At 47.0% G+C, this 24,258-nt stretch overlaps 2 protein-coding genes across 7 annotated transcripts in view; both read left to right on the forward strand.

The window, feature by feature from the left end:
• LOC144115296 (uncharacterized) overlaps nucleotides 1-24,258 on the forward strand; it is a 396,380-nt gene that overhangs the window by 142,065 nt on the left and 230,057 nt on the right. The window lies entirely within an intron of this gene.
• On the forward strand, nucleotides 874-23,721 carry LOC144115297 (uncharacterized). 6 transcript variants are annotated; one of them, XM_077649630.1, is made up of 8 exons: nucleotides 8,003-8,182; nucleotides 17,225-17,410; nucleotides 18,432-18,601; nucleotides 18,964-19,013; nucleotides 19,142-19,178; nucleotides 19,282-19,416; nucleotides 19,487-19,544; nucleotides 23,175-23,721. In XM_077649630.1, the coding sequence occupies exons 3-8, from the start codon at nucleotides 18,594-18,596 to the stop codon at nucleotides 23,286-23,288; spliced, it is 402 nt and encodes a 133-aa protein (XP_077505756.1). In that variant the 5' UTR covers nucleotides 8,003-8,182; nucleotides 17,225-17,410; nucleotides 18,432-18,593; the 3' UTR covers nucleotides 23,289-23,721. The 6 variants fall into 6 exon arrangements, with proteins under 6 accessions (XP_077505758.1, XP_077505756.1, XP_077505761.1 ...); XM_077649631.1 differs by lacking the exon at nucleotides 8,003-8,182 and adding an exon at nucleotides 13,820-15,139 and having other exon boundaries at nucleotides 17,225-17,633; XM_077649632.1 differs by lacking the exons at nucleotides 8,003-8,182; nucleotides 17,225-17,410 and adding an exon at nucleotides 874-1,056.

The raw sequence follows: 24,258 nt of genomic DNA on the forward strand, positions 1-24,258 counted from the left end.
GGTTTGAGCCCGATCCTGCTGCAGTGGCAGTATTTCGACGGTGGCAAAACATAAAAACAATGGTGTGCTGTGCGACGTCAATGCACGTTGAAGAACCCCATGCGGTCTAAATTAATCCGGAGCCGTCCACTGTGGTGTTCTTCATAGCCCATGTGTTGCTTCAGGATGTTAAACCTGGGATACCACTTCCAAAGTTTGGAAGCCTGATAACTTGGTGATGTAAAGTCTTAATTTGCAGTGCAAGAGATGTTAGCGCTGGTTTACTATTGTGATGCATCCCAGAGCCGATGTGCTACATAGTTATGTTTTGTGAAACTCGTATGTGTTAATGAATATGAGGGCCGCTGGCAGAGTTTGCTCTGAATTTTTCATCATTATTCATGGCGTGGTGTGCACAATTGCTCCACTTTTCTGCTGAAACCGTTGGTGTCTTGTTTATGAGCAAAGCTTCAACCAAAGGAAGCCATAAATCTTTATGCTCATTCTTGGTATCATTATTAACTTGTACCCAGAGAAACTCCATAGGTTAAAGCTAAGGGGGGAGCCAGAGCTTGACGTTGCCAGCCCTCGCCACAGCGACACCTACATGGTATTTGACAACACACAGTTTGGGCAGCTTCATGATTTATGGGAGCCACATTGTTGGCATCATAGCGTTCCATTAGTGTTCTCTCTGTCAGCTACTGCTGAACTGCTTCTTTGTGTAAAACTGTTGTCGGCATTGCTTCGTCCAGATGTGAATGGCACAACTGCTTGTGTTTCGCTACGATGTTTCTCTTGTCTGCCTCTGGAGCACATGAGTGCAAACATCTCAAAATGGTTGCCACCCGTATCTTCATAGCAGTCTTCACCCTTTCCGTTTTTCTGCAGGAAACATACAGGGAGCCGTTGATGGGCCTTTCTCACTGCTGATGTGCATCACAATGATGCGGTGGCCCTTCCCTGGCAGCCTGCTCCAGGCCATGGTTGTCCTGATCTTGGCACAAGCAGCACACGCTCGCTGTTCTGTCCTTACACCAACACTGCGCTTGCTGCCGTTGCACATATCTCATCCAGGTAAATAATTTTGGAACCTACCATCTTGTTCCTTAGGTAGCTTTGCTGCCTTGCGAAAGTGTCTTCTCTTTCAGTGGGCAGCTAGTGTAATTTTATTGCATGTTTTCTTCTGTCAAACGATGCATTAGACATTAGAATACATGAATTACCGTGTGGTATTTTCCTACAAGCGCTAAATAATTTGATTGAATTTCTTCTCTCGTGCTGTTTCGGTTTCATTGACTGAATGACGACTGTGACGTCAAGTTGACGGTTTGTTCGCGTGATCTACTAGAAAAACTGTAATATAATCGCTGATATGTATATTCAATTGACTACGACATTTAATCCAGCATCTTCCAAAACATGGAATGACAAGCCGGTCAGTGATTATATTAAAGTTTGTCAAGGGATGATTTATTACACACGCTCACAGAGTCCCGCGTGCCGGAGTCCCCCAATAGTCATCCGCAGTTCGCGCACCTAATGCAACGCGCACCGAGCTCACACTTGAGCCCACTTCGACCACACCACTCGGATCACTCCCGCGCTGCCCGCGCACACCTCACGCACATTCCCGCCATAGCCAACCACGCATCCCCTCTCCCTCCAGTGTTGTCAGCCGTCCCTGTGTGTCCCCTGATGGCGCCACCCGCACTGGCCCTTACAAGTTTTTCCAATTGATCACGTGGCGAAAACATCAACTTGACGTCACAGTCGTCCTTCGGTCGACGAAACCGAAACAGCGTGAAGAAGAAATTCAATTATAAACTATTTAGCGGTCGTACACAAATACCACAGGGTGCTTCATGTATACGAATGTCTACGATATCGTTTGAAAGAAGAAAACACGCAAGAAAAAATTTGGTGTCTATAGTCCTTAAAGGGGTGCAGACACAAAATTTTAAACGCAATGAACGGCATGAGAGTGAGAGAGAGAAAGACTTTATTGTGCAGAGGAATTCGGGCCTCCCAGTACCCCTGGGTCCCCGCACGACCACACCGCACTCAAACGTTCAGGCTAAAAGGTCCATGACGCTGGCCGCACAGGTGGCGACGATCTTCTGTCGTGCCTGATCTGTGGAGCGTAGTGAGGTCTCCCAGTCCTCCCATGTTTGGAGTGGCTCCGGCCTGCTGGGTGGAGGGGAAGCCGGACAGATCCCGAAGATATCAGTCAGGTTTGCCTTTTGAGCATTGCACACAGGGCAGGAAGGTGGTATGGGTCGGTAGTGGGAGAGGAGAGAGGGGTTAGTTACCGTACGATTACTTTCATGGGCGTAAGAAGTTGCCATCTTGCAAGTGTCTGGCACATTCTTTGAGGGGAACATAAGTTATTGCTGTTTTTAATGCTGTCCGATGAGCCTCTCGCCATTTCCACCTACATTGGGCTGCCTCCGCGGCTCAGTGGTTATGGCGCTTCACTGCTGACCTGAAAGACGCGAGTTCGATCCCGGTCGCGGTGGTCGAATTTCGATGGAGGTGAAATTCTAGAGGCCCGTGTACCATTCGACGTCAGTGCACATTAAAGAACCCCAGGTGGTGGAAATTTTGCGGAGCCCTTCACTACAACGTCCCTCATAGCCTGAGTCGCTTTCGGACGTTTAACCCCCATAAACGAAACTATTTCCACCCACATCGAGTGATGTCATGGTGCACTTGCTTTAATTATTGTGACGTCGCTGAACTCAGGTGTTGTTCACTTCAGCGCTGGCGCTGACTGAGACCAAAGGCTTTGTGTACAAAATGGCTTGTAATTAATTATTCACACTGTGCACTGGTGTTTTGCTCTTATTTTCATGATTGCTAGGCCCGTAGGCCTCTTTGAAGGCAAATAAACTGACACTGAAAAACTTTGTGTCTGGACCCCTTTAAAGCATATGCCATGCAGTTACCATCTAACATAGTGCTGGGAAATGTTGTGCATCCATGACCTCAATGCCAGCTTTGGGAAGTCGTCATACAGGGTGCTACGCCGCTAATCTCCACTTCCTGGCCATTCTGTGCTGGGTGTCGACCACTTCCACCTGCTTACTCTTGCCTCTCCTTCTTTCCATTAAACGCTGTCCATGCACTAACACCAAGCATTTTGCTGACAAATGCACATGTATGTCCCAAGTCTCTATCTTGCCAGAACTGTAGCAATTAAAGATTGTTTCTCATTGCATTACGAGAAAAAAAACTCCACTTGTTTGCTTCTTACTCAAGTCCCTTAGGTGTACAGCAGACATGTTCAACAAGGAAGATCGTCACCATGCTGGTATCTATGATGAAAGATCAAACGCATTTTACATAGCACCTACTTTGACACAGACGCATGAAAACTATAGCCCATGCTCATTGCATTGGCTGCGCCGCCTGTTGGCCAGGCCGCGAAGCGTGAGCGGGTCGTGTCTGCTGCTCTCCCTGTCCGTTTCAGCGCGCTGTTGTGATAAGCTTGTGTTTTGATATTACATAGTGTGGAGTATTGATTAGTCGCGAATATATTTAAATGTAAGTCTTCAGTGACGTAAAGGGTCGTACTTCTGCGTAGCTGGCTGCTCGAAAACTTTTAAAATTTTCCAGGAACATGTCCTTGTGTCCCCTCCGTGCCTTCGCTCGTCAGCGGTTTTTTCAGCAGCGCAGGGGACAAAGGACGTGACAAGTGCACAGACACGGCGCTGAACTTACAACAGGTTTATTGAGGTGATTTTCACTACTTAAATACAGTGGCAACCAATTTTAAATGAAAAGACAGATACACAAAACAGATTGACGAAAATGACAATTCCTGAGCACAGGTCTACAGTGGCACAAGACCAGCTGCGCACGTTTTTCTATTCTCATCAAGGAAACGTAGTACTTTATCAGGCAGAGCTATTGAGGCAACGCTTACGCATTCATCTTTGAATTTATGGATTTCATGAGCTTCAATGATTTCACGAGTGATTTTGCCTCTACAGAGAATGGCTCTTCCTGAGAGCACACAGCTGCACATCTTCAGCTCATGGTGCACTTGAATGGCGGCGGTGGACCTCAGACGGCAGACAGGACTACGGAATTCTTATGGCAGTGCGCGCTGCTGCAGCTTCGAGCCATCACTAAGAAGATGCACAGTCCGGTCCACACCTATGGTGAAGTGTCCTTGCCGGAACAAGTACAAGGCGTCCTTAGACGAGGACCAAAGTTCGCCGTGGAACCCAGGCAATCGGCATCGGAACTTCTTGCGATGGTGAGACAAGTTTACAGCCTAGCAGTGGCTCCTGAAGTGGACCGATGTGTTTCAGATGGAGTGTACATTTTGGCAAAGTGTAGACCTACCAGGTGTAGAATTCCAATCAAATTCACCGTTTCGTTTTTAAAGAACAACTCGCTGACCCTATTACAGGCTGGTAAAGAGGGAGGTTTTGCTGTGATGCCAAAAGCGCTCTACTTATCGAAAGCAGAAAATGCTATCAGTTCGACTTTCCGGCAGAGAAGCGATGTCACTCTAAGTAAAGTGAAAGCCCGATCACGGAAAATGTGTGCACAAATGAATTTGGAATCCCTAGCCAAGTGTATAGAGAAAAGCAAGGGGTCCTGCTTAAAGATATTCTTCACAGCCAAAACTCACAAGCTGGACTGCCCACTTCGAGCAATAGTCTCCGAGGATGGCACATGGCAAAAGTCTGTCGCGTTATTTTTTGCAAGACAAGCTGAACCTCTTAACCATTGACGACCCTTTTCAGGTGAAGAGTTCTAACCAAGTAATCGCTTTCTTGCAACAAAACCCAGCGAAAGGCTTTTCGGCCTGCTCTATCGATATAAAAGATTTATATTATTCCCTTCCGCAAAAGAAACTGCTGGCAAGCGTTGAAGAATGCATTGATTCCTTTGGTGTGGTAGCTTTCCAGAGTTCTGCAGGCATCAGCAATAGCAACTTCTTGGAACTCCTTACTTTTTGCTTTAACTCGACATTTTCCACCTGGAATGAATCTGTTTACCTCCAGAGCAATGGCGTCTGCATTGTTTCATGCATAGCTCCGATACTGGGCGACATTTATCTCGCGCACCATGACAAGCTCCTTGATAGTCAACTCGACGAAAGCGTGGCTCGTGTTTTTAGGTTTGTAGATGATTTTTTAGTTTTGATGACATGTGCAGTTACTGACGCAGGGGCCTCGGTCTCGAAAGTTTTATCAATTTTTCACACCTGTCTTGACCCTCTTGTTTTGACGCATGAAATGCCTTCTGAAGGAAAGTTCCGTTTTTTAGATCTTGCCATGTTCCTCAAGAATAGCCATGTGTGCAGGCGTTACGAGCCACGATGCCAGAAGCCCCTCACGCCTTTCGCTTCTGCACATTCTAAGCTTGTAAAGCGCGGCATCGCAAAGTTGTGTTTAAGAAATGCCCTAGAAAAATCATGCCATCATGCGATGCAAGACAGCTATCAAAATCAGGTGGTACGCTTACAAGCAGCAGGATACCCTTCCGACCTTCTGATTGCAATATCAGAGAGCCTGCTAAGAGAAATCATTAATTCAGGCCACAGAGATTCCACTGAAAGGCCCAAGGAAGAAAAAAGAAAGTATGTGGTTATTCCTTATCTACACCGCATTTCACATAATCTGAAAAGGGTGGGAGCGCGTGCCGATGTAAACGTTGTTTTTTCCGCGCCCGATAAGCTCTCCAAACTCTGCCATATTGTAAACAGCAGCAATGAAAGGACGGTTGGCTGCGATAAGAAACACCGAAAAGGTTTTGTACCATGTAGTAGCAATGTTGTGTACAGGTTTCTGCTTACGTGTGACAAGCACTACACGGGGCAAACTGGTCGTTGCCTCAACGACCGGCTGCGGGAACACAACAACAACGTGAGCGGCACCGCTTCCCGTCACCTTGGCATTCATTGCAGAGACTGCACAGAGGAAAGAAAAAAGAACAAAAAACCACCTTGTTATCCTGTTTTCACTCAGTGTCGAGTGCTGTCAGATAATAGAACAAAAATCACTCGTGAAATCATTGAAGCTCATGAAATCCATAAATTCAAAGATGAATGCGTAAGCGTTGCCTCATTAGCTTTGTCTGATAAAGAACTACGTTTCCTTGATGAGAATAGAAAAACGTGCGCAGCTGGTCTTGTGCCACTGTAGACCTGTGCTCAGGAATTGTCATTTTCGTCAATCTGTTTTGTGTATCTGTCTTTGCATTTGAGATTGGTTGCCACTGTACTTAAGTAGTGAAAATCACCTCAATAAACCGGATGCAAGTTCAGCGCCGTGTCTGTGCACTTGTCACGTCCTTTGTCCCCCGCGCTGCTGAAAAAACCATGTCACACCAACTTGCCCAAGCTTCTACAGTATCAGCGTCAGCGGTAGATCGTGGCTGCTCGACGAGAAAAATAAAAATTTGCGTCGTATTGAATTTGTGCGCTAGAGCGTTAAATGCGTTTCTTGTATTTCTATCTTCCCCCACATTCAGTGAACATTTCGATGCGTACTTGCTTCGTCATGGCTAGCAAGGTGCAAAACAGGCGCGCTGTTTGCAAATGTGACAGGTCGCCCACCTTTCGATGTAAGCGCTTTTAAAGGAAAAAGGGTCGATGCAAGAAGCAGAGCCGGGGGACGCGGAGGCAAGTTGTGAGTGGCTCACTGCTACTGTATGTTTCTAACAATGAGTTAGCTGTATCGAGAAGCAGGAGATGGCTGAAAAGAATGCACCACACAAGTAAGTTGTTTTTATCAAAGGCAGTGCCCGTATTGCAGTTTCCCGTTGCTGCCTTGTGTCTGTATGGATGTCGTCATACTCATGTCGGACATTTATAAGAATTGACGTTCCACTCCAACCTGCGTATAAGCACAAAAACTGATGCATGTGCTTGTATTAAAGGAATGCAGCTGCAGGTGTCCTTTGCCTGCTGACAGCGTGAAGGTTGAGGAGCCTCAGTTGTTTATTCGTTCTCAGCGAAGACAAAACAGCATGCCTAAAGAATTATTAAGCGAATAGGTAAAGCAAGTATTGTATTCTTTAGTGAGACAGGAAAGCAGTCCATAGAAAAAGCAGCTAGATGAAAATTTGGAAGCACCCGCCATATGATTTAGTGGCTTTGGCGTTCGGCTGCTGATCTCAGGGTCGCGGGTTTGAGCCCGATCCTGCTGCAGTGGCAGTATTTCGACGGTGGCAAAACATAAAAACAATGGTGTGCTGTGCGACGTCAATGCACGTTGAAGAACCCCATGCGGTCTAAATTAATCCGGAGCCGTCCACTGTGGTGTTCTTCATAGCCCATGTGTTGCTTCAGGATGTTAAACCTGGGATACCACTTCCAAAGTTTGGAAGCCTGATAACTTGGTGATGTAAAGTCTTAATTTGCAGTGCAAGAGATGTTAGCGCTGGTTTACTATTGTGATGCATCCCAGAGCCGATGTGCTACATAGTTATGTTTTGTGAAACTAGTATGTGTTAATGAATATGAGGGCCGCTGGCAGAGTTTGCTCTGAATTTTTCATCATTATTCATGGCGTGGTGTGCACAATTGCTCCACTTTTCTGCTGAAACCGTTGGTGTCTTGTTTATGAGCAAAGCTTCAACCAAAGGAAGCCATAAATCTTTATGCTCATTCTTGGTATCATTATTAACTTGTACCCAGAGAAACTCCATAGGTTAAAGCTAAGGGGGGAGCCAGAGCTTGACGCTGCCAGCCCTCGCCAAAGCGACACCTACATGGTATTTGACAACACACAGTTTGGGCAGCTTCATGATTTATGGGAGCCACATTGTTGGCATCATAGCGTTCCATTAGTGTTCTCTCTGTCAGCTACTGCTGAACTGCTTCTTTGTGTAAAACTGTTGTCGGCATTGCTTCGTCCAGATGTGAATGGCACAACTGCTTGTGTTTCGCTACGATGTTTCTCTTGTCTGCCTCTGGAGCACATGAGTGCAAACATCTCAAAATGGTTGCCACCCGTATCTTCATAGCAGTCTTCACCCTTTCCGTTTTTCTGCAGGAAACATACAGGGAGCCGTTGATGGGCCTTTCTCACTGCTGATGTGCATCACAATGATGCGGTGGCCCTTCCCTGGCAGCCTGCTCCAGGCCATGGGTTCCTGATCTTGGCACAAGCAGCACACGCTCGCTGTTCTGTCCTTCCACCAACACTGCGCTTGCTGCCGTTGCACATATCTCATCCAGGTAAATAATTTTGGAACCTACCATCTTGTTCCTTAGGTAGCTTTGCTGCCTTGCGAAAGTGTCTTCTCTTTCAGTGGGCAGCTAGTGTAATTTTATTGCATGTTTTCTTCTGTCAAACGATGCGTTAGACATTAGAATACATGAATTACCGTGTGGTATTTTCCTACAAGCGCTAAATAATTTGATTGAATTTCTTCTCTCGTGCTGTTTCGGTTTCATTGACTGAATGACGACTGTGACGTCAAGTTGACGGTTTGTTCGCGTGATCTACTAGAAAAACTGTAATATAATCGCTGATATGTATATTCAATTGACTACGACATTTAATCCAGCATCTTCCAAAACATGGAATGACAAGCCTGTCAGTGATTATATTAAAGTTTGTCAAGGGATGATTTATTACACACGCTCACAGAGTCCCGCGTGCCGGAGTCCCCCAATAGTCATCCGCAGTTCGCGCACCTAATGCAACGCGCACCGAGCTCACACTTGAGCCCACTTCGACCACACCACTCGGATCACTCCCGCGCACACCTCACGCACATTCCTGCCATAGCTAACCACGCATCCCCTCTCCCTCCAGTGTTGTAAGCCGTCCCTGTGTGTCCCCTGATGGCGCCACCCGCACTGGCCCTTACATCCTCCCCCCCTTAATTCGTGCAAGCAGGCCTCCACGGTGGATGGTATGGCATTAGCTGGTCTGCGTTGGCCACACCCATATACTTTCTTGAGGCAGGGTCTTTGAGTTTAAAGTTGTTCTGACCCACACGGGCAGTGATTAGGTAGGGCCCTGAGCGGCGAGGGGCCAATTTAGCAGTGAAGCCTGTACTTGCATTACTTAGAGTGTGCTTGTCGCGGAGCACGAGGTCGCCAACTTTGTAGGTGGTTGGTTGACGATGCTTGTTGTAATGCCTGGCCTGTTCGACCTTCGCTGATTCTTGGTGTTCCCTGGCCATGGCCAATGCATCCTGCAGGTAAAGGTTTAGCTCTGCAGCGAGTGCATGGGGTGCCGATGCAGAAATTTCAGCACTAATCTGCTGCCTATCTGCCCAAGGTGTACGAAGTTCCCGACCATAGCACAAGAATGCGGGCGTAAACCCTGTGACCACACTCTCTGATGTCCGCATTGCGAAGGCCACCTCAGAGAGTCGCTTGTCCCAATTGCAGTGGGAGGAGCAGTAGTTGACAATGGTCTGCTTGACTGTAGCATTGTGACGTTCTACAGGCTGTCCAGCAGGTCTGTAGGGGACTGTGTGCCGCTCTTGTATTCCCCAATGTTGCAGCACTCCCTTCCATATCTTGCTGACTTGCTGACGAATGGTTTACCGTTATCACTGGAGAGGGAAAGAGGTGCACCGTGCCGGCAGAAAACTTCCACCATCCTTTCAACGATGGCTTTTGAAGTTGGTGCCCGCAGGGGAAAAAGATCGATAAGCTTAGTGAATGTGTCCAGAGCTACAAGGATATACTTGTGTTGCCGTGGAGTTCTGGGCAATGGGCCTGTCAGATCCACACTGAGGTGCTGCATGGGTGAGGACACCCAAGTGCTGTCCATAAGTCCCTTTGGCTTCTGGCGACGGGGCTTGAAGACCTGGCACTGCTGACACCCTCGTACATAACGAGACGTGTCGGAGCGCACCCCCAACCAAGGGAAGCGGCTCTCGATGCGCCTTAAGGTTTTGAAGAAGCCGGCGTGTCCACTGAGTGGATGGTCGTGCTTCAGTTTAAGCACCAATTCCCGTAGATGGAGGGGGAGCCACGGCACCGCTTTGCCTCCGCGTGTCCAAAGCAGAACCCCATCAGGTGCTATATGGCTCTCCTTGGCCAAGTCGGAGACCATTTTTGCCCTCTTGGGGTCGTCTGGTATGATCGCCGCCTCAAGGTACTGCAGCAGCTGCTGCAGCAACGGGTCTTTCTGTTGCTCGTGCTTCAGTTTTGCACAGTCGGTTAGGGGTGAGGTGTCAACAAGGTCAGCCGAGGCAACTTCAGCGAAGCGAATGGTGAGCTGTGGTTCCTCGAGTTCTATCGGAAACCATTCTTCTGCCAAGCTTGAAGGCATTGGTTCTGGATGACCAGTTGGAAATCTGCTCAGAGCATCGGCTGGGATGTTAGCTCGGCCTCGGCGATGCCTAACCGTGCACCTCAGCCCTTGCAATCGCAAAACCCAGCGTCGCACCCGACCCGACGTGTGTTCAGTGTTGAGCATCCGTGCCAGCGATGCGTGATCACAATGAACCTCAAAAGACGTAAGCTCAATGCATGGCCTGAATTTTTCCACAGCCCACACGACTGCCAGACATTCCCATTCTTGCACTGTGTAGTTTTCGCTCTGCTGCGGTTAGGGTTCTGCTAATAAACGAGACTGGCCAAAGCAAGCCATCCACCTCCTGAAGTAGAACTGCCACAATGCCTGTGCCACTAGCATCCGTCTCAATGACGAATGGTCTGTTCAGATCCGGTAGGGTGACGGCCACCTCGCCTGCCAGTGTAGTCTTCAGCAGCTCAAATGCTGCTCGCTGCTCAGCCCCCCACAACCAGTCTGTACCTTTCCTCAACAGCAGTGTTAGAGGTTTTGCCTTGTCGGAGAATGAGGGTATAAAATTCCTGTAGTAGCCAACTAGGCCCAAGAACATTTGGAGTTGTTTGACAGTACGGGATGGGGGAAACTGAGAGACAGCTTGCGCCTTGTCTGGGTCCGGTCTGCACTCACCAGGAGTAATTATGTGCCCAAGGAACTTGAGAGTCTGTTTGCAGAAGGAAACCTTTGCTGGGTTGACTGAGAGGCCGGCCCTGTCAATCCTACGCAACACCTCGGCAATGTGGTCCGGATGTTCTGCCAATGTGTCGGAGTAGATAAGGATATCATCCAAGAAAGCCATGCAGTAGGTATGTTTTATTCCGTCTGGCAGTTTGTCCATTAAAGACTGAAACGTTGCTGGCCCTCCAGCCACTCCAAATGGCATCCTCTTAAACTGAAACATGCCCTTGTGGCATATGAACGCAGTCTTTTGAACGTCCTCTGGTGCTACAGGCACTTGGAAAAAACCTTGTGCAAGGTCCAGACTCGAGAACCATTTGGCACGACCCAACTGTGCAAGGACCCAGTCGGTACGAGGCATTGGGTACCTTGGTACATTTGTCCTGGCATTTAATGGTGTGCAGTCAACTGCTAGGCGGTACCCACCATTCTGTTTCTGCACCAGGACTGGAGCACTGGCCCATGAGCTGGTGCATGGTTCGATAAGGTCTTGCTGCAGCAATTCTTGTATACACTGGTCCATGACTTCCCGCTTTTTTGCGTTTACTGGGCGCAGTTTGCAACGGACTGGACAGTGGTCGCCTGTATCTATTCTATGCGTAATGAGAGATGTGCAGCCGGGGTATTTTTGGAAAACATGTTTATATTGACTGAGGATGGCTTCAAGTCGGTTGCTGTCTGGAGAGGCCCTGCGGTCAGACGTCGCTTGGCTGCAGTTGGCCTCAGGTGGACCATGCTCTTCCAGAGCAAACAGCTGCTGCAAGGAGGTAGCTAGGTCCTCATCCCAGTCTTCCATGACAGGATGCTGCTGTGCAACTTGTGTGGAGCTGTCTTGAGCAGGCCAGCAGCCGCGGTGTGGTGGCAAGAGGGTGCCTTGCTGAACCTCACCAATGGCTGGGGATCCATCCCGAGTGTCCATCCACCGAGGCCTATATGTACAGAAAAGCCCGCTGTTGCAAGGAAGTCTCGTCCCAGAACTATGTCGTGGCAAAGCTTCTCCAACAAGAGGAAGCGCTGTTTCCGGCTGCTACCCTGCCATCGGATGCGGCAACGTACAGAGGGTGTTGTCTCCGACCTTCCCTCTGCAAGCCGGAGAGTCCGTCTTTCTTCTCTGGTGCTGGCGCCACTTCGTTTCGCCGCCTCGAAGGCTCGCGCGTTCATCAGGCTAACGCTGGCGCCGGTGTCCAGGAGGGCGTAAAATACACTGTCGCCGATTGATACCTCGAGCAGAGGTTCTTTCCCACCGGTCGTCGCTAGAACTTGCAAAGAAGTTGCGTAGCCGTTGGCCGGCACAACTGCTACGCTCGGCCATTTCCCGGACAGTTTGCTTGGAGGTGACCAACCTGATCACAGCGGAAGCAGCGCGGTCTGCTTCGTGACTTGCCTGTAGGGCATGCGCGCGCTCGATGACCTCTACCACCGCACCGGTGGCAGACAACAGCCTCAGGTGGAGGCATGGGCCATGCGATGCCCAGTGCGGAGCGGCCGCTTTCGTTCATTGAAGCCGGCGACTGGTACTGTGCACGGGGATCTGGCGGCGCCCACAAAGGGGCCTCAGCTCGCAGCGTCGAGCCCGAAGGACGGACCCCGTGTCGGGACGCGAGCATCGCCGCAGGCCGAAGCGACCAGTCATGTCGTGACGAAGCATCGGTTGAGGCCGCCGCGACAGGGCAGTGACGATGTGGAGCGCCGGCGTCAACAAAGGCGAGGTCGGGCGCGGCCTGCGTGCTTCGCAGTGGCGGTGGCACGTAACGCAGGCGGTGCCACGCACGCTGCATAAGGAGGCCCGCTGCCTTTGCCATGTCGCGCAGGTTCGCGAATTCCATGTTATTCGTCAGGTCCTGAAAGGTCGGATGCATTTGCCGCCTCACCCCATCAACTTTTTCCGCGTCGGTGACAGGCTCTCCAATACGGTCATAGTACTCTGCTATGATGTGTATGAACTGTTTTAGATTCTCGGCAGGGTGCTGAGTGCGCTCGGCCAGCTCTGCCTTCAATTTTTCCCTGTAGTCGACGGCCGCGAACTCGCCCTTGAAGTCCTCGGCGAAGGAAGCCCAATCTGAGTGGCCACCGATGAACCGCCACCACTGTTTCGCAGAGCCTTCCAACGCCACAGGGATATGTTGAAGGCGACGATCGTTCGGGATGCCTCCCAAATAGCAGTACTCGACGAATCGATCCAAGAATGTTTGCGGGGGTTGACTGTCTTCATATCCGATGAATTTCGGTAACGGCCTAAGTGCCTCCCTCATCGTCAAAGCCCGCGACCGCTAGGCCTAGCTTCATTGGCCTGCTCCGCTGTCGTACTGCTGGTGTCGATCGATGTCGTGAGCAGAATCTCGCGCACTTGCGCTGCCAGTTGCTCTTGCTCGAGCAGCGTACCTTTCGTCGTAGTGGCCAGGAGTTGCTGCACCAGGGTAGTTGGGACCGTGGCTGTGACGGAGCTTTCATCAGATGCGGACGTTCCGGCATTGGTCTCCATGTTGGTTCCGTCGGACGGGCCCCCACTTGTCAAGGGATGATTTATTACACACGCTCACAGAGTCCCTCTTGCCGGAGTCCCCCAATAGTCATCCGTAGTTTGCGCACCTAATGCAATGCGCACCGAGCTCACACTTGAGCCCACTTCGACCACGCCACTCGGATCACTCCCGCGCTGCCCGCGCACACCTCACGCACATTCCCGCCATAGCCAACCACGCATCCCCTCTCCCTCCAGTGTTGTCAGCCGTCCCTGTGTGTCCCCTGATGGCGCCACCCGCACTGGCCCTTACAAGTTTTTCCAGTTGATCACGTGGCGAAAACATCAACTTGACGTCACAGTCGTCCTTCGGTCGACGAAACCGAAACAGCGTGAAGAAGAAATTCAATTATAAACTATTTAGCGGTCGTACACAAATACCACAGGGTGCTTCATGTATACGAATGTCTACGATATCGTTTGAAAGAAGAAAACACGCAAGAAAAAATTTGGTGTCTATCGTCCTTAAAGGGGTGCAGACACAAAATTTTAAACGCAATGAACGGCATGAGAGTGAGAGAGAGAAAGACTTTATTGTGCAGAGGAATTCGGGCCTCCCAGGACCCCTGGGTCCTCGCACGACCACACCGCACTCAAACGTTCATGGCTAAAAGGTCCATGACGCTGGCCGCACAGGTGGCGACAATCTTCTGTCGTGCCTGATCTGTGGAGCGTAGTGAGGTCTCCCAGTCCTCCCATGTTTGGAGTGGCTCCGGTCTGCTGGGTGGAGGGGAAGCCGGACAGATCCCAAGGATATCAGTCAGCTCGCTTGAGAGCGGCACGAAACGGGGGGGGAGGGGGGGCATTTCGCCTGCGATGAGGCTCGGGAAAACATACCGCTCGCTGGGCGCACAAAGGGGTCGGAGGCAGGTTATCTCGCATCGCGGCGCCAGGTTTATGCCTTCCGTTTGCTGTAACCGATCAGCAGGGCTTAATGATGCTCGTTATACGTGTGATCTTGTGCCATTGAAACAATGTATATTTTGGCGGTCGCGCAGGTCTCGTTAGTTATAAGCGAAAGTTCGTCTTAAGTGGGGCCGTTACATGTGGGCTCGACTGTAGCGACATTCAGACAAAAGAGCACTTTATGTAACACTCTCTACCCGATTTTGTTCAATTCTTTTGATGTTCCCCTCGCAAGCTTGCGTTTGATTATGTCGTCGCCATCAGTTTAATTGTGTCACTCGACAGCAGAGCAATCTCTCGCGAAGAGCTGCAGTTAATCCTGCTGTATGCCAGCTCAGCTTACATTGCTCCAGCTGATCAATGTTCCGAATCATCACTACACCTGTCCACCCGCAGTTATTTTCTTTCTCTTGAACTCTATGGGCCATGGCTACAGATATATGGAATATTAGGTTCTTCTGAAGGTGTTCTTTATGCTCTTCTGAAAGATTTTTTTTTCAGCTTATTGCTTGATTGCCCCTTTGTCGAATCATGTATATATTCACACTTGTGGACAATCTTGCATTCGTACGTGTATTTAAAGACTGGCTTCAGATACTCTGGTTTTGTAAGGTTGTGTATACAAGGATGCTTATTTTAGTAAAGTCTCATTTACATAGAACTCTTCCTGCGTTGTGCTGTTGTTTTGCTAGCTTTCACTCCAGTCGGACGCCAGTGTAAAGCATGCTACATGAGCTGCCACAATAAAAACAAGACCGAATACGCACGTTGGGTGAGTGCCTCGACAAACAGGAAGTGTAATGCTTTAGCAGTTTGTCGCTACAACGTATATTTACCATGATCCAATCAAGCAGCAGAAAGCGCAGCTACCACGAGAGCAACTGGTGATACCAGCTCCGGGTGATCCAAGCAGCCATATTTAATTGTTTGGATTGGCTTGTTGTGGGGCTTCGAGACTGGCATCAGTGCAGTTTCAGTCGTCAGTAAAATTTAATTATAGTGTCTTAGGCTTATACAGTGTGCGAATAACTTTCTTACAACTGTCAGTTATTAACTATAATCTTTAAAGGAGTAAAGAGTACTTTTACTTGCGAGTTGATGCAAAAGACACTTTGTTAATCTGAATGCTTTCCACTGACCAACTAGGTGCTGCTGCTGCCGCTAGCACGTTTTCTGCCCCACTGAGTCTATGGAAGTGTCACACCACTGGCTACAATGCATTGAGTGACTTATATGTTTAGTTTGAGGGGAAAAAAATTTAGCATCTCTTGCCCTGAGAGTAGTTTTTTCTGCTGAAATTTTCTTTCTTTAACTTCTTTCCTTCTAAGGTTACCAGTTTTCATTGAAACTTGTTAAAATGTGAGCAGGGCAGAGCAGAATACAGTCGAGCCCACTTATAAGGAACCTGACAGTCACGTGGATTCTGTTCGTTATATCTGATATTCGTAGTAAGTGGTCTCTCCGTATAACAGCCAAAAACACTGAGGCTGACAAAGAAGCATTTGTTTCTTATAAAACCGCGTTTTGCATGCCTACTTGTGCAAAGCAGAGCCTGCCGCAGCTCTTTTCAGGCTCTCTAGGGCAGTCATTTAATCCTCACTGAGACCCTTGCTCCGAACTATCAAATTTGGGGACAGGATATAACTAATTGTGATTGAAGCATCCGTGGCAGCTGGTGGCAGGTAGACCACACAAATAAGATTGCTGGCAGTAGGAGTGTGCTCGTACTTGGTGGTCAACATCTTTGTCAGAGCATGCGCCTCTGCAATTTTGTGGTCCGCAGGAGTGCAGTCATCTGAGGAAACATCTGGCCAGCTATACATAAATGAAGCGTTGTTACAAATATACATGCGTCTGATCACGTGTGTTTTCGAGCTTCATCTGTCATTGTTGGGCTCATGCAGCCAAGAAAACAGTGCAGTGCTCATGGCACACTGCTTCAGCTACATTGTCCGTTGTATGACACTGCCTGCAGCGCAAAAGATGGAGCTGACTGGCAGGCCAGGCACGTGATGCATACCATGTGACCAGCATGGCCAGCAAGCCTTTCAAAATTCTCAAATCGCTGCTGTTACTTTATCCACGACCATGATCAGTAGCTTCGCTTTCAATGATGCCCCTGTCTCGCATGCAACATGCTTCTTCCGCTTGGGGATGCTTTGTTCAGCCGATGAACATGCAGGCAATGATTGCGCTTATAGGTCATTGGCATGGGCTTGGTCGGCAGTTACTTACCATTTCAATGCCTCCTTTTTATTGCATTTTTGGGTCGACATGTTCTTTCCCGGGCAGCGTCGTGAAGGTTGAGAGGCAATCTTTGATCTCTGCGCTTGCTGGAAGCATGACCTCTTCAACTGCGGTGGGGAGTTTACAGCACCTCCTTGTTCGCTAAAACCAAGTGGTGCAGCCAAAGTTGTTCATAGTATCTGCAATGGATTGCCATTGCCCTTGTGCATATTTTGACGGTAGCACCGCGCCCATTCGTAATAAGCAAGCGTTCGTTATAGCTGCGACCGTTATAAGTGGGCTCAACTCTAATTCACCGTGAAAGCCCCTTTCTGGTTAAATATCTTTTTATGCCTTTTTATACTTGGTGGATTTGGTTCGTGATCCCTTTCATTGAGGTTTGCAGGTAATTTCTTTTTTAGAAGCAGCACCCATATGCGCACGTTAAAAGAGCTCGATATTCACAGACAGAAGCGTTTTGCTGACGGAGCTTGTGAAGGCTCTTCGTATGCCCCAAAGCAGATGAGGCTTGGATGCTCTGTAGGAAAAGTGTCCACACCTTCAAAGCAGCAGTTAGACTTAGCTATAAATACATTTTTCATAGGATCTTTCCATATGTTCTTCATTGCAGAACACCTGGATTTTATTGGCCTCCTGCAAACTCTTTAACATGGAGTCAAGGTGCTCTTCCGCTGGGCAATAGCTGGCTGAGTCAACAAATTGTTTGAGGAAATGAAGGACAAGCTGCGTGCCTGTTTTCTAGGCATGGCATCTTGTATGCTGCATGGCTGACTGCTGGATATCCTTTCATCGTTAGGCAAGCTTACATTGCAACCTCCCTCTCAAGAAATTTCAAAGCATGCATATTTTGTCATACACCACATAGTGATATACTAAATAAAAGGTGTATATTTCAGAAGTTTTCTCGTCCACTGGTTGGGCCAAGGCTGCACGAGAAAGTCTGCCATACTGGGCACCATACATACGTCCTTGCACATGCACTTCATGGTGTATTGGTGGACTGTGAAATCCTGAACAAGGTTACTGTGACCATCACAGATGCTTTAAAATTCAGGTTATTCAGGTTAAACATGACCCTACTTACCCTGTTGTTCATTTTATTGTTTCAGTCAAACCATAGTGCTCATTTTATTGCCTGCATGGTATTCACTCCACAACAACCAACAGAAGATGACGAAGACATAGATATGGATAATGTGCAGATTTTTCTAGTGGTTTCTGACTGATATCCCTCCCAAGCTGGATGAACCACGGCTGCCAAAACATAAACGCTATGCAATGCTTAGGCTCAACCTTATTGCTGCCGTAGACATTGAACAAGCCCTGCAAGATGTGCGGTACAGGCGTGCATTTACATGCGTTATGAACACCTGCAAAGTACTATGGAGCAAACAGCAACACTCATCTATTACATCAGAGGTTGTGTAGCAGCACTGGAGGTGCTTTCTAATTTTGCCTCATGCAGTGAGGTGGAACTTGTGTTCAAGCCCTTGGACCAGATCAGGGAAGAGAGAACAACACGCATGACCAAGGTCCTTGACATGCTGAACATTTCCCGGATCCTTGGAGATTACCTTGTATTTCAGGAAGAACACAAGTCTGTGTGTTGACTTTTTTTTTCTGGTGTATTTAAGTAAGTACAAGTATTGCAATAAAATTTGCTTACAAGCTCGTGCACATTGAGTGAGGGGGTATACACAGATATATTAAATATAAAAGGCAATATCCTGGTGTTTTTAATGTAATTAAAGTAGTAAAGACATGAGACAATATAGTACATCGTCTTGCAATGCTGTGCTTCAATCCCCCTCTGACAGGTTCTATGGCCAATAGTGCGGTCCCTGGTTGTTCTACAGGGAGAAAAATATATGCTCGTGGGGGCACTTCTGCCTATGCTGTGGGCTCTTCGACGGTCCCTGCACTGTCCCCAGGAACTGCAGTATTGCTAAGCACTTCTTGACGCTGTGAATTGCAGTGTCATGAAGAGGTGAGTTCGTCGTAGTTATTTTCTTTGTGGTAGCAGCAGTGCTGTTTCATAGGCGGAGGTCTTACTAGCGCATCATTGAGTGGATGCCACTGCGCAGCAATGAACATGGAGTTAGGATATGGTTACTGTGCTGCGGTAACAGCTGGAAATAGCAAATCACATGTCAGAAGTGTAGTGTGTACCTAGCTTATACAAGTTTGTTCTCGATGCGGTGACGATTAGCCTCTTTGTACAGGTACTGTAGTATTTCATTCATGTCAAATTGTGCAGAAGTGCGAGGTTAATTGAAACGTCATATCCGGCTGGTTTGTCATGTTGAAGGAAAACTTGAGTATAGTACTAAAATTTCATAGCTTTCATAGGATAGGATACCACAGCGTGAAAGAGCAAGACAAGGCCGAAAGACATAAATGTAAGCACTGTTCGCTTCCAGTCTTATCATCGTAATTTTTCATTGTTTTTTTTTTATTTGGCAGCACTAGCTGACCTAGTCATCGTCATTGCTGTTCACTTCATTTTTGCACTTTTCATAATTTTTAGGTTCAGTTCAGTTGCAGAGCGCTTTCCACACTCCTCTGTGAGTATATAGAGGTCTGATTTACCAGAAAAAAAATGTAAGAATGCGTGGAATAATGTTGACTGTGTGGGTATTTTTAATGCACTATGTTAAATTTATCCAGGTTTGCGAACCAACTCGCGGACTACACCACTGCGGCCGCCACACATCACATTTTAAGTTGGCGTGGCTCCAGGATGAGCAACTTGACCAAAAGAAATGGCAGCTTTCCACTCCTGTTACCAGGGTCATTTCAGAGGTGATGAGTCTGAAAATCAAGCCACTGCGCCACCCATAACTGACGCTGATCACAGTTTGTTCAAAATCAGGAGGGCACTACCACATGACGCAATGAACGATGACATTCGCCAGTGGATGAAGAACGAAGTGGGTGATTGTACAGCTTTTGAGTCGTAATCAAGGGTGAAAAAGCCATTTATGATATAGAACCCTGAGTTGCCCTCATTTGCGTCTGCAGAGAGGCTGTTCAGCATGGCAAAGAACACCCTTTCTTCAAAGCAGGGCAAAATTTCCGATGTCCATTTTGAAGCTCAGTTGTTCTTGGAATAAAGAAATATGAAATGCTTGAGAGCTGTAACCGGAGTACTTCTTTAACACAGAGTAAGATAGACAGGAGCTCCGATTCAGGCTTGCCGCAATGCAATCAGCAGGCACGATTTTGCTACACGAATGCCCAGTGCACGTTGGGCACTCAGCTTTTAGGTTTGCATAGTACTCTTTCCTTCCGCTATCCTTCGCTCACTGTTGCGGCTCTCCATTTGCTCCATTTCGCTGTTCGCCTTGCAAAAATAACCTCATCGATGCTCCACGTTTCGACAATGCTATGAAACGAAATGCTGTTTTGATCAGTGGCTGTGCCGATGCAAGTGGTGTGCTAGAGCGGCACTGTGAAGCAGATGACAGCCACGACGCATGCGTGTGCCTGCAGAATAAGAGGGAGAGAGTGTCCAGCACCAGTGACCCTGGAACCGCTGGAGCTGCAGTGCAGTGGGAGTTTTCTACCAGCGCCAATGCCAAATCCAAGCACTGCTTATCAGATGGCCCATTGAAGTTTCACCAATGTGGTAAAATTCATGTCCTCTTATCAGCCAAACTGGCGCTCCTTTCTATCTTACTCTGTGATCAGAAATCAAAGGTGATTGAAAATTAATTGCTTTACTTTTATGAAGTAATTGTAACGTAATTTAATTATATTTGTGAGATTTGTGAGAAAGTAAATATTAATATAATTTTATCAAAAAATTTTGCCATGTTTGCCGCATTTGTTGAGTTCTCATTACAGGGTTTTATCAGTTAAGGTATGAGGACACCCGTGACGGAAAATGTTTATTTTAGTAATAAACATTAATTAGTAATATAAATAAATAGTAAATATAAATCCTTTTGCTATTTTTAATTTTTAGGCATACCATGTTGATGTCATCAGTGAGTATAAAGCTTCAAAAAAAAGTGTTTTAGTTTTTAAACATGTTGTTTTAATTTGAAAAGTGCCCTAAATTTGCCTCTACGCCAACAGTGATAATTCGGAAACTAACTAATGTGCACCATATTGCTTCGGAATTTATGCAGGCCTATCTATTACCTGTCCAGTGAACTGTCTAAATAAAGAGCCTGTGATGAGTTTGCAGGCAGTTATCACAAGAAAACTAAAAGCATACACAAAAATTGGCTTTCCACAAGCATGGATGTTCAGATAACAGGTCACAAGATAAAAAATATTAGTGGATTTCGATAATCCTTGTTCATTGATACCTTGATGTGTAATAAACGGGCGTACAAAGTTTGAAAAATTTTCACTGAGTGTAGCTTTATCTATGTTGGCAAAACTCAAGAAAGAACTAAACTTCATTTCTAGAAAAATAAGATTAAAACAGATAGGTTCTATAGACACAAGGATGTTGCAGGTAACAATGTAGCCTGTAAATTTTGAACACCACAAGACTGAATCATAATGTTTTTCATAAGAGGTAGAGGTGTGTTTGAGGTTACCAAAAAGTATAAAAATTCATACCATTTTTTAAAAGAGAGAGAAAGAAGTTCTCTCTTCCTCTTCAAAAAATGATAGTTTGCATTTTTATATTTTTGATAACCTCAAAGACCCTTCTAACTTTTGCCAAAAAAAATGCAAAATATCATTTTTTTTAGAAAAATGCTATTTCAGGAATGCCCTCATACCTTAGAGAGAGTAATGGTTATGAATTTGACTTTTTTGCATTGTCACTTTGTTAACAGAGTACTGAACAGGTGGGTGTCCAAATGCAGTCAGTGTACCACGGGCGAAAAAAAATCGTTTTCGCTTGCATTGCCATATTAAACAACTCCACGTGGAGATCTGCCATTAATTCCAGCGAAATGTCTTGCGAGTCGGCACATGCATTCTTGGCTCTCTTCAAATCGAGCACACCATCGATGCAATGCGTCCATCTATATGCCAAGGCGACTTTTGGCAGTGACAAGGTTCCTCCTCACTTGAGCAAATATTAGTTCCGCAATGTCCAACGCAAGGAATGTCAAGTTACAGAGGCATGGAGAGTTTCCGGCCGCTGTGCATGGCAAAAGTGCATGCACGGCGATGGCAGGCTAGTTTAAAAACACGGGACAACTTGCTCTTGGTTGTAAATGAGGGCACAGAAACTGCCAGTGGCCTTTTAGATGCACTGAAAGGAAAGCTAATTGATATCAGCATTCACGATCCCACTTCACAGTCAGCTTACCGACTTTCAGGACAGGATGCCAGTGGAAAATGGCAAAGAAAGTATACCTGATAATGAGATGCTCTTGATGGTTAGATTGTAAATCCAATGAAGTTTAGGGTTTTTCGCGGTGCCAGGCACTGTAGGAATAGTGACCTTTCCACTCTATTTCATAATACAGTTCATAGAAATGGAGCAATGAGCCCGAATTAGTTTTTTGTTAGAATGTGGTCACACTTCGTCTAAGGCACCTGCATATCAACGAGTGAAGTGGGAATGGTTACCTTTTTGAAGGATACATATTGTCAACTGACTTTTTACACTAAGGTGTTGAGATTCACATTCAAAATGTTGCTGTCCTAAATTGTATTAACAATAATTACTTTGTGGAGGAGTCAGCAGTCATATAAGAGCCTGACAAAACGATAATTAAATCAAGTAAACAATAATGCCATCAACTAAAGTTTAAAATAACATTATAACATTGATGTTAGGAAGGATACAATATTTGTTTTGCTAGCATTAGATATACTGGAAGAGAGCATACATAATTGGGACCCTATTAAACGTCTGAATGCAATAAAAATGGGGCTAATAAGCTAAGCAAGGTTCCAAATTATTTTGTGCAATTTTGTCATCGTGCTAACTAAACTTTACAGTATCATTTCATTTTGATTTACTTTTGTGTTCCGGGGTTTTCGCATCACCTTCTCTCTCTATTTAAAGGGGCATGTATTTCTTATTTATCATCACGTAGGAGGCTGTAGTTGGTCGAAAATAGCACTGCTGAATCACAACATTTACTCTTATGTCATGGTATAGTGTGTGAGGCAAAGTCCTAGCGTACGCCACTTTGTTGACGATTGCCCCGCCGACGCGCTTACCCTATACCATGGCCGCTTGATAAGCAATGCTTTGCATAAGACGGCCGTGCCTATAAAAGCCTGCTTTGAGCAACTGAATGAGCCATGCCTGTTGTTAATAGAATTTAACAAAAAAAATGCTTATGACGTTTTCCACACTGTAACGTTGGCATTTCATGTTTTTGCAACTTCTATTATGAGGCCAGTCATTCGTTTGCTATGGCAATAATCAAAACTCGAGCCTGCGATACTTATGTGTTAGGTGGCACGCATGAAGACTTTCAGCAGCTACAGTATCGACTTTATAGGCATGAAAAAATGTGATCCTGCCTTATGTAATGACAGCAAGAAATAATTGGGCCCCTGTAGTTGAGGAGTTTTCCGTAAGCTCAGTTGTTCTGCACTAAAGTTTTCATCCCTAATAGGCTTTTATTTTTTAGGCTACGAGGAGCTCCAGGAGGCGGATCATCAGGAGCAGGAAATATTCGACTGCTTTGACCGCTTCAACGTTCCCTGTGCAGCTGTCACGCCCTTGGACACGCGGAGTCTCCTGAAGACCAACAACAGCATAGAAGTATGACACAGCAGCCTTCAGTCGTATTGCTGCATGCACTCAAACACGAGCAGGCCTCGAAAGGGCTGCGTATGCGAATACTTGGAAAAAAACGGCGCAGCTTTAGACACAGACAGAGGCAGATATAACGACACAGCGCTGTGTCGTTATATCTGCCTCTGTTCGTGTCTAAAGGTGTGCTGTTTTTTTCAAATATGAGCTACCAACTAGCCCGTTTGACCACCCTTGCAAGTATGCGAATACTGCCAGGCGCCAGCAAGGCGTCCTGGAAATCTGCACGCTGCTCACGTCCTGATTTGCATATGAGATGTAGCTTGCCTTGCGCCACTTGATGAGTGGGCCTAGGAACTGCAGCCCTGTTAATGTGGGCAGTAAGTGTCGACCACAGAATAAATATTCTCTACTGCTGGTTCTTTGTGCTTGTTCTGGATTGAGGTATGCCTGGGTTTCTCTGGTCCAGCTGCTGGCTCACTAACACTACAGCTGCAATTTACAATAAACAGTTGCTGGAGAAGAATAATGTGCGAGTTTGGCATGCCTCGGAGCCCATGGCATTGCTTTGGCTCATAGAAATGCATCAACAAATCCGACAGGCTATACTGTTCATGATAAAGAATTAGCACGTGTCAGCCTCTGGTACGTAGGAAGGGCAACATGAGGCGCTGTAGTCACGCATGCGGACCAGTCACTGGATTGCTATGTTGTTCTCATTAGTGTAACGCAGCGAAAGTCTGTAGACAACAGCCATTCACAAAGCACACTATCATGCATGTGACCTAGCACCCTGGGGTGGATTTATGGGCCACTGTTAGAGGATTCTGTCCCGTTTGCGCCATGTATTTCTTGGCCTCCTTTTTTGTCGAAAAATGGGGAAAATTTCTGGCCGGGGTGCAGAAAAGAAAGGCAACATCCCCCCCCCCACACACACACACACACACTTGCGGGCAGCT

This window comes from Amblyomma americanum, chromosome 1, assembly GCF_052857255.1.
Source record: "Amblyomma americanum isolate KBUSLIRL-KWMA chromosome 1, ASM5285725v1, whole genome shotgun sequence".
Classification (NCBI taxonomy): domain Eukaryota; kingdom Metazoa; phylum Arthropoda; class Arachnida; order Ixodida; family Ixodidae; genus Amblyomma; species Amblyomma americanum.

Excerpts from the sequence above, each read along its gene's own strand:
- LOC144115297 (XM_077649632.1), top strand. Across the intron at positions 19,014-19,141 it reads CAAGGCCGAAAGACATAAAT|GTTCAGTTCAGTTGCAGAGC; the intron begins GTAAGCACTGTT and ends CATAATTTTTAG. Across the intron at positions 19,179-19,281 it reads AGCGCTTTCCACACTCCTCT|GTTTGCGAACCAACTCGCGG; the intron begins GTGAGTATATAG and ends AAATTTATCCAG.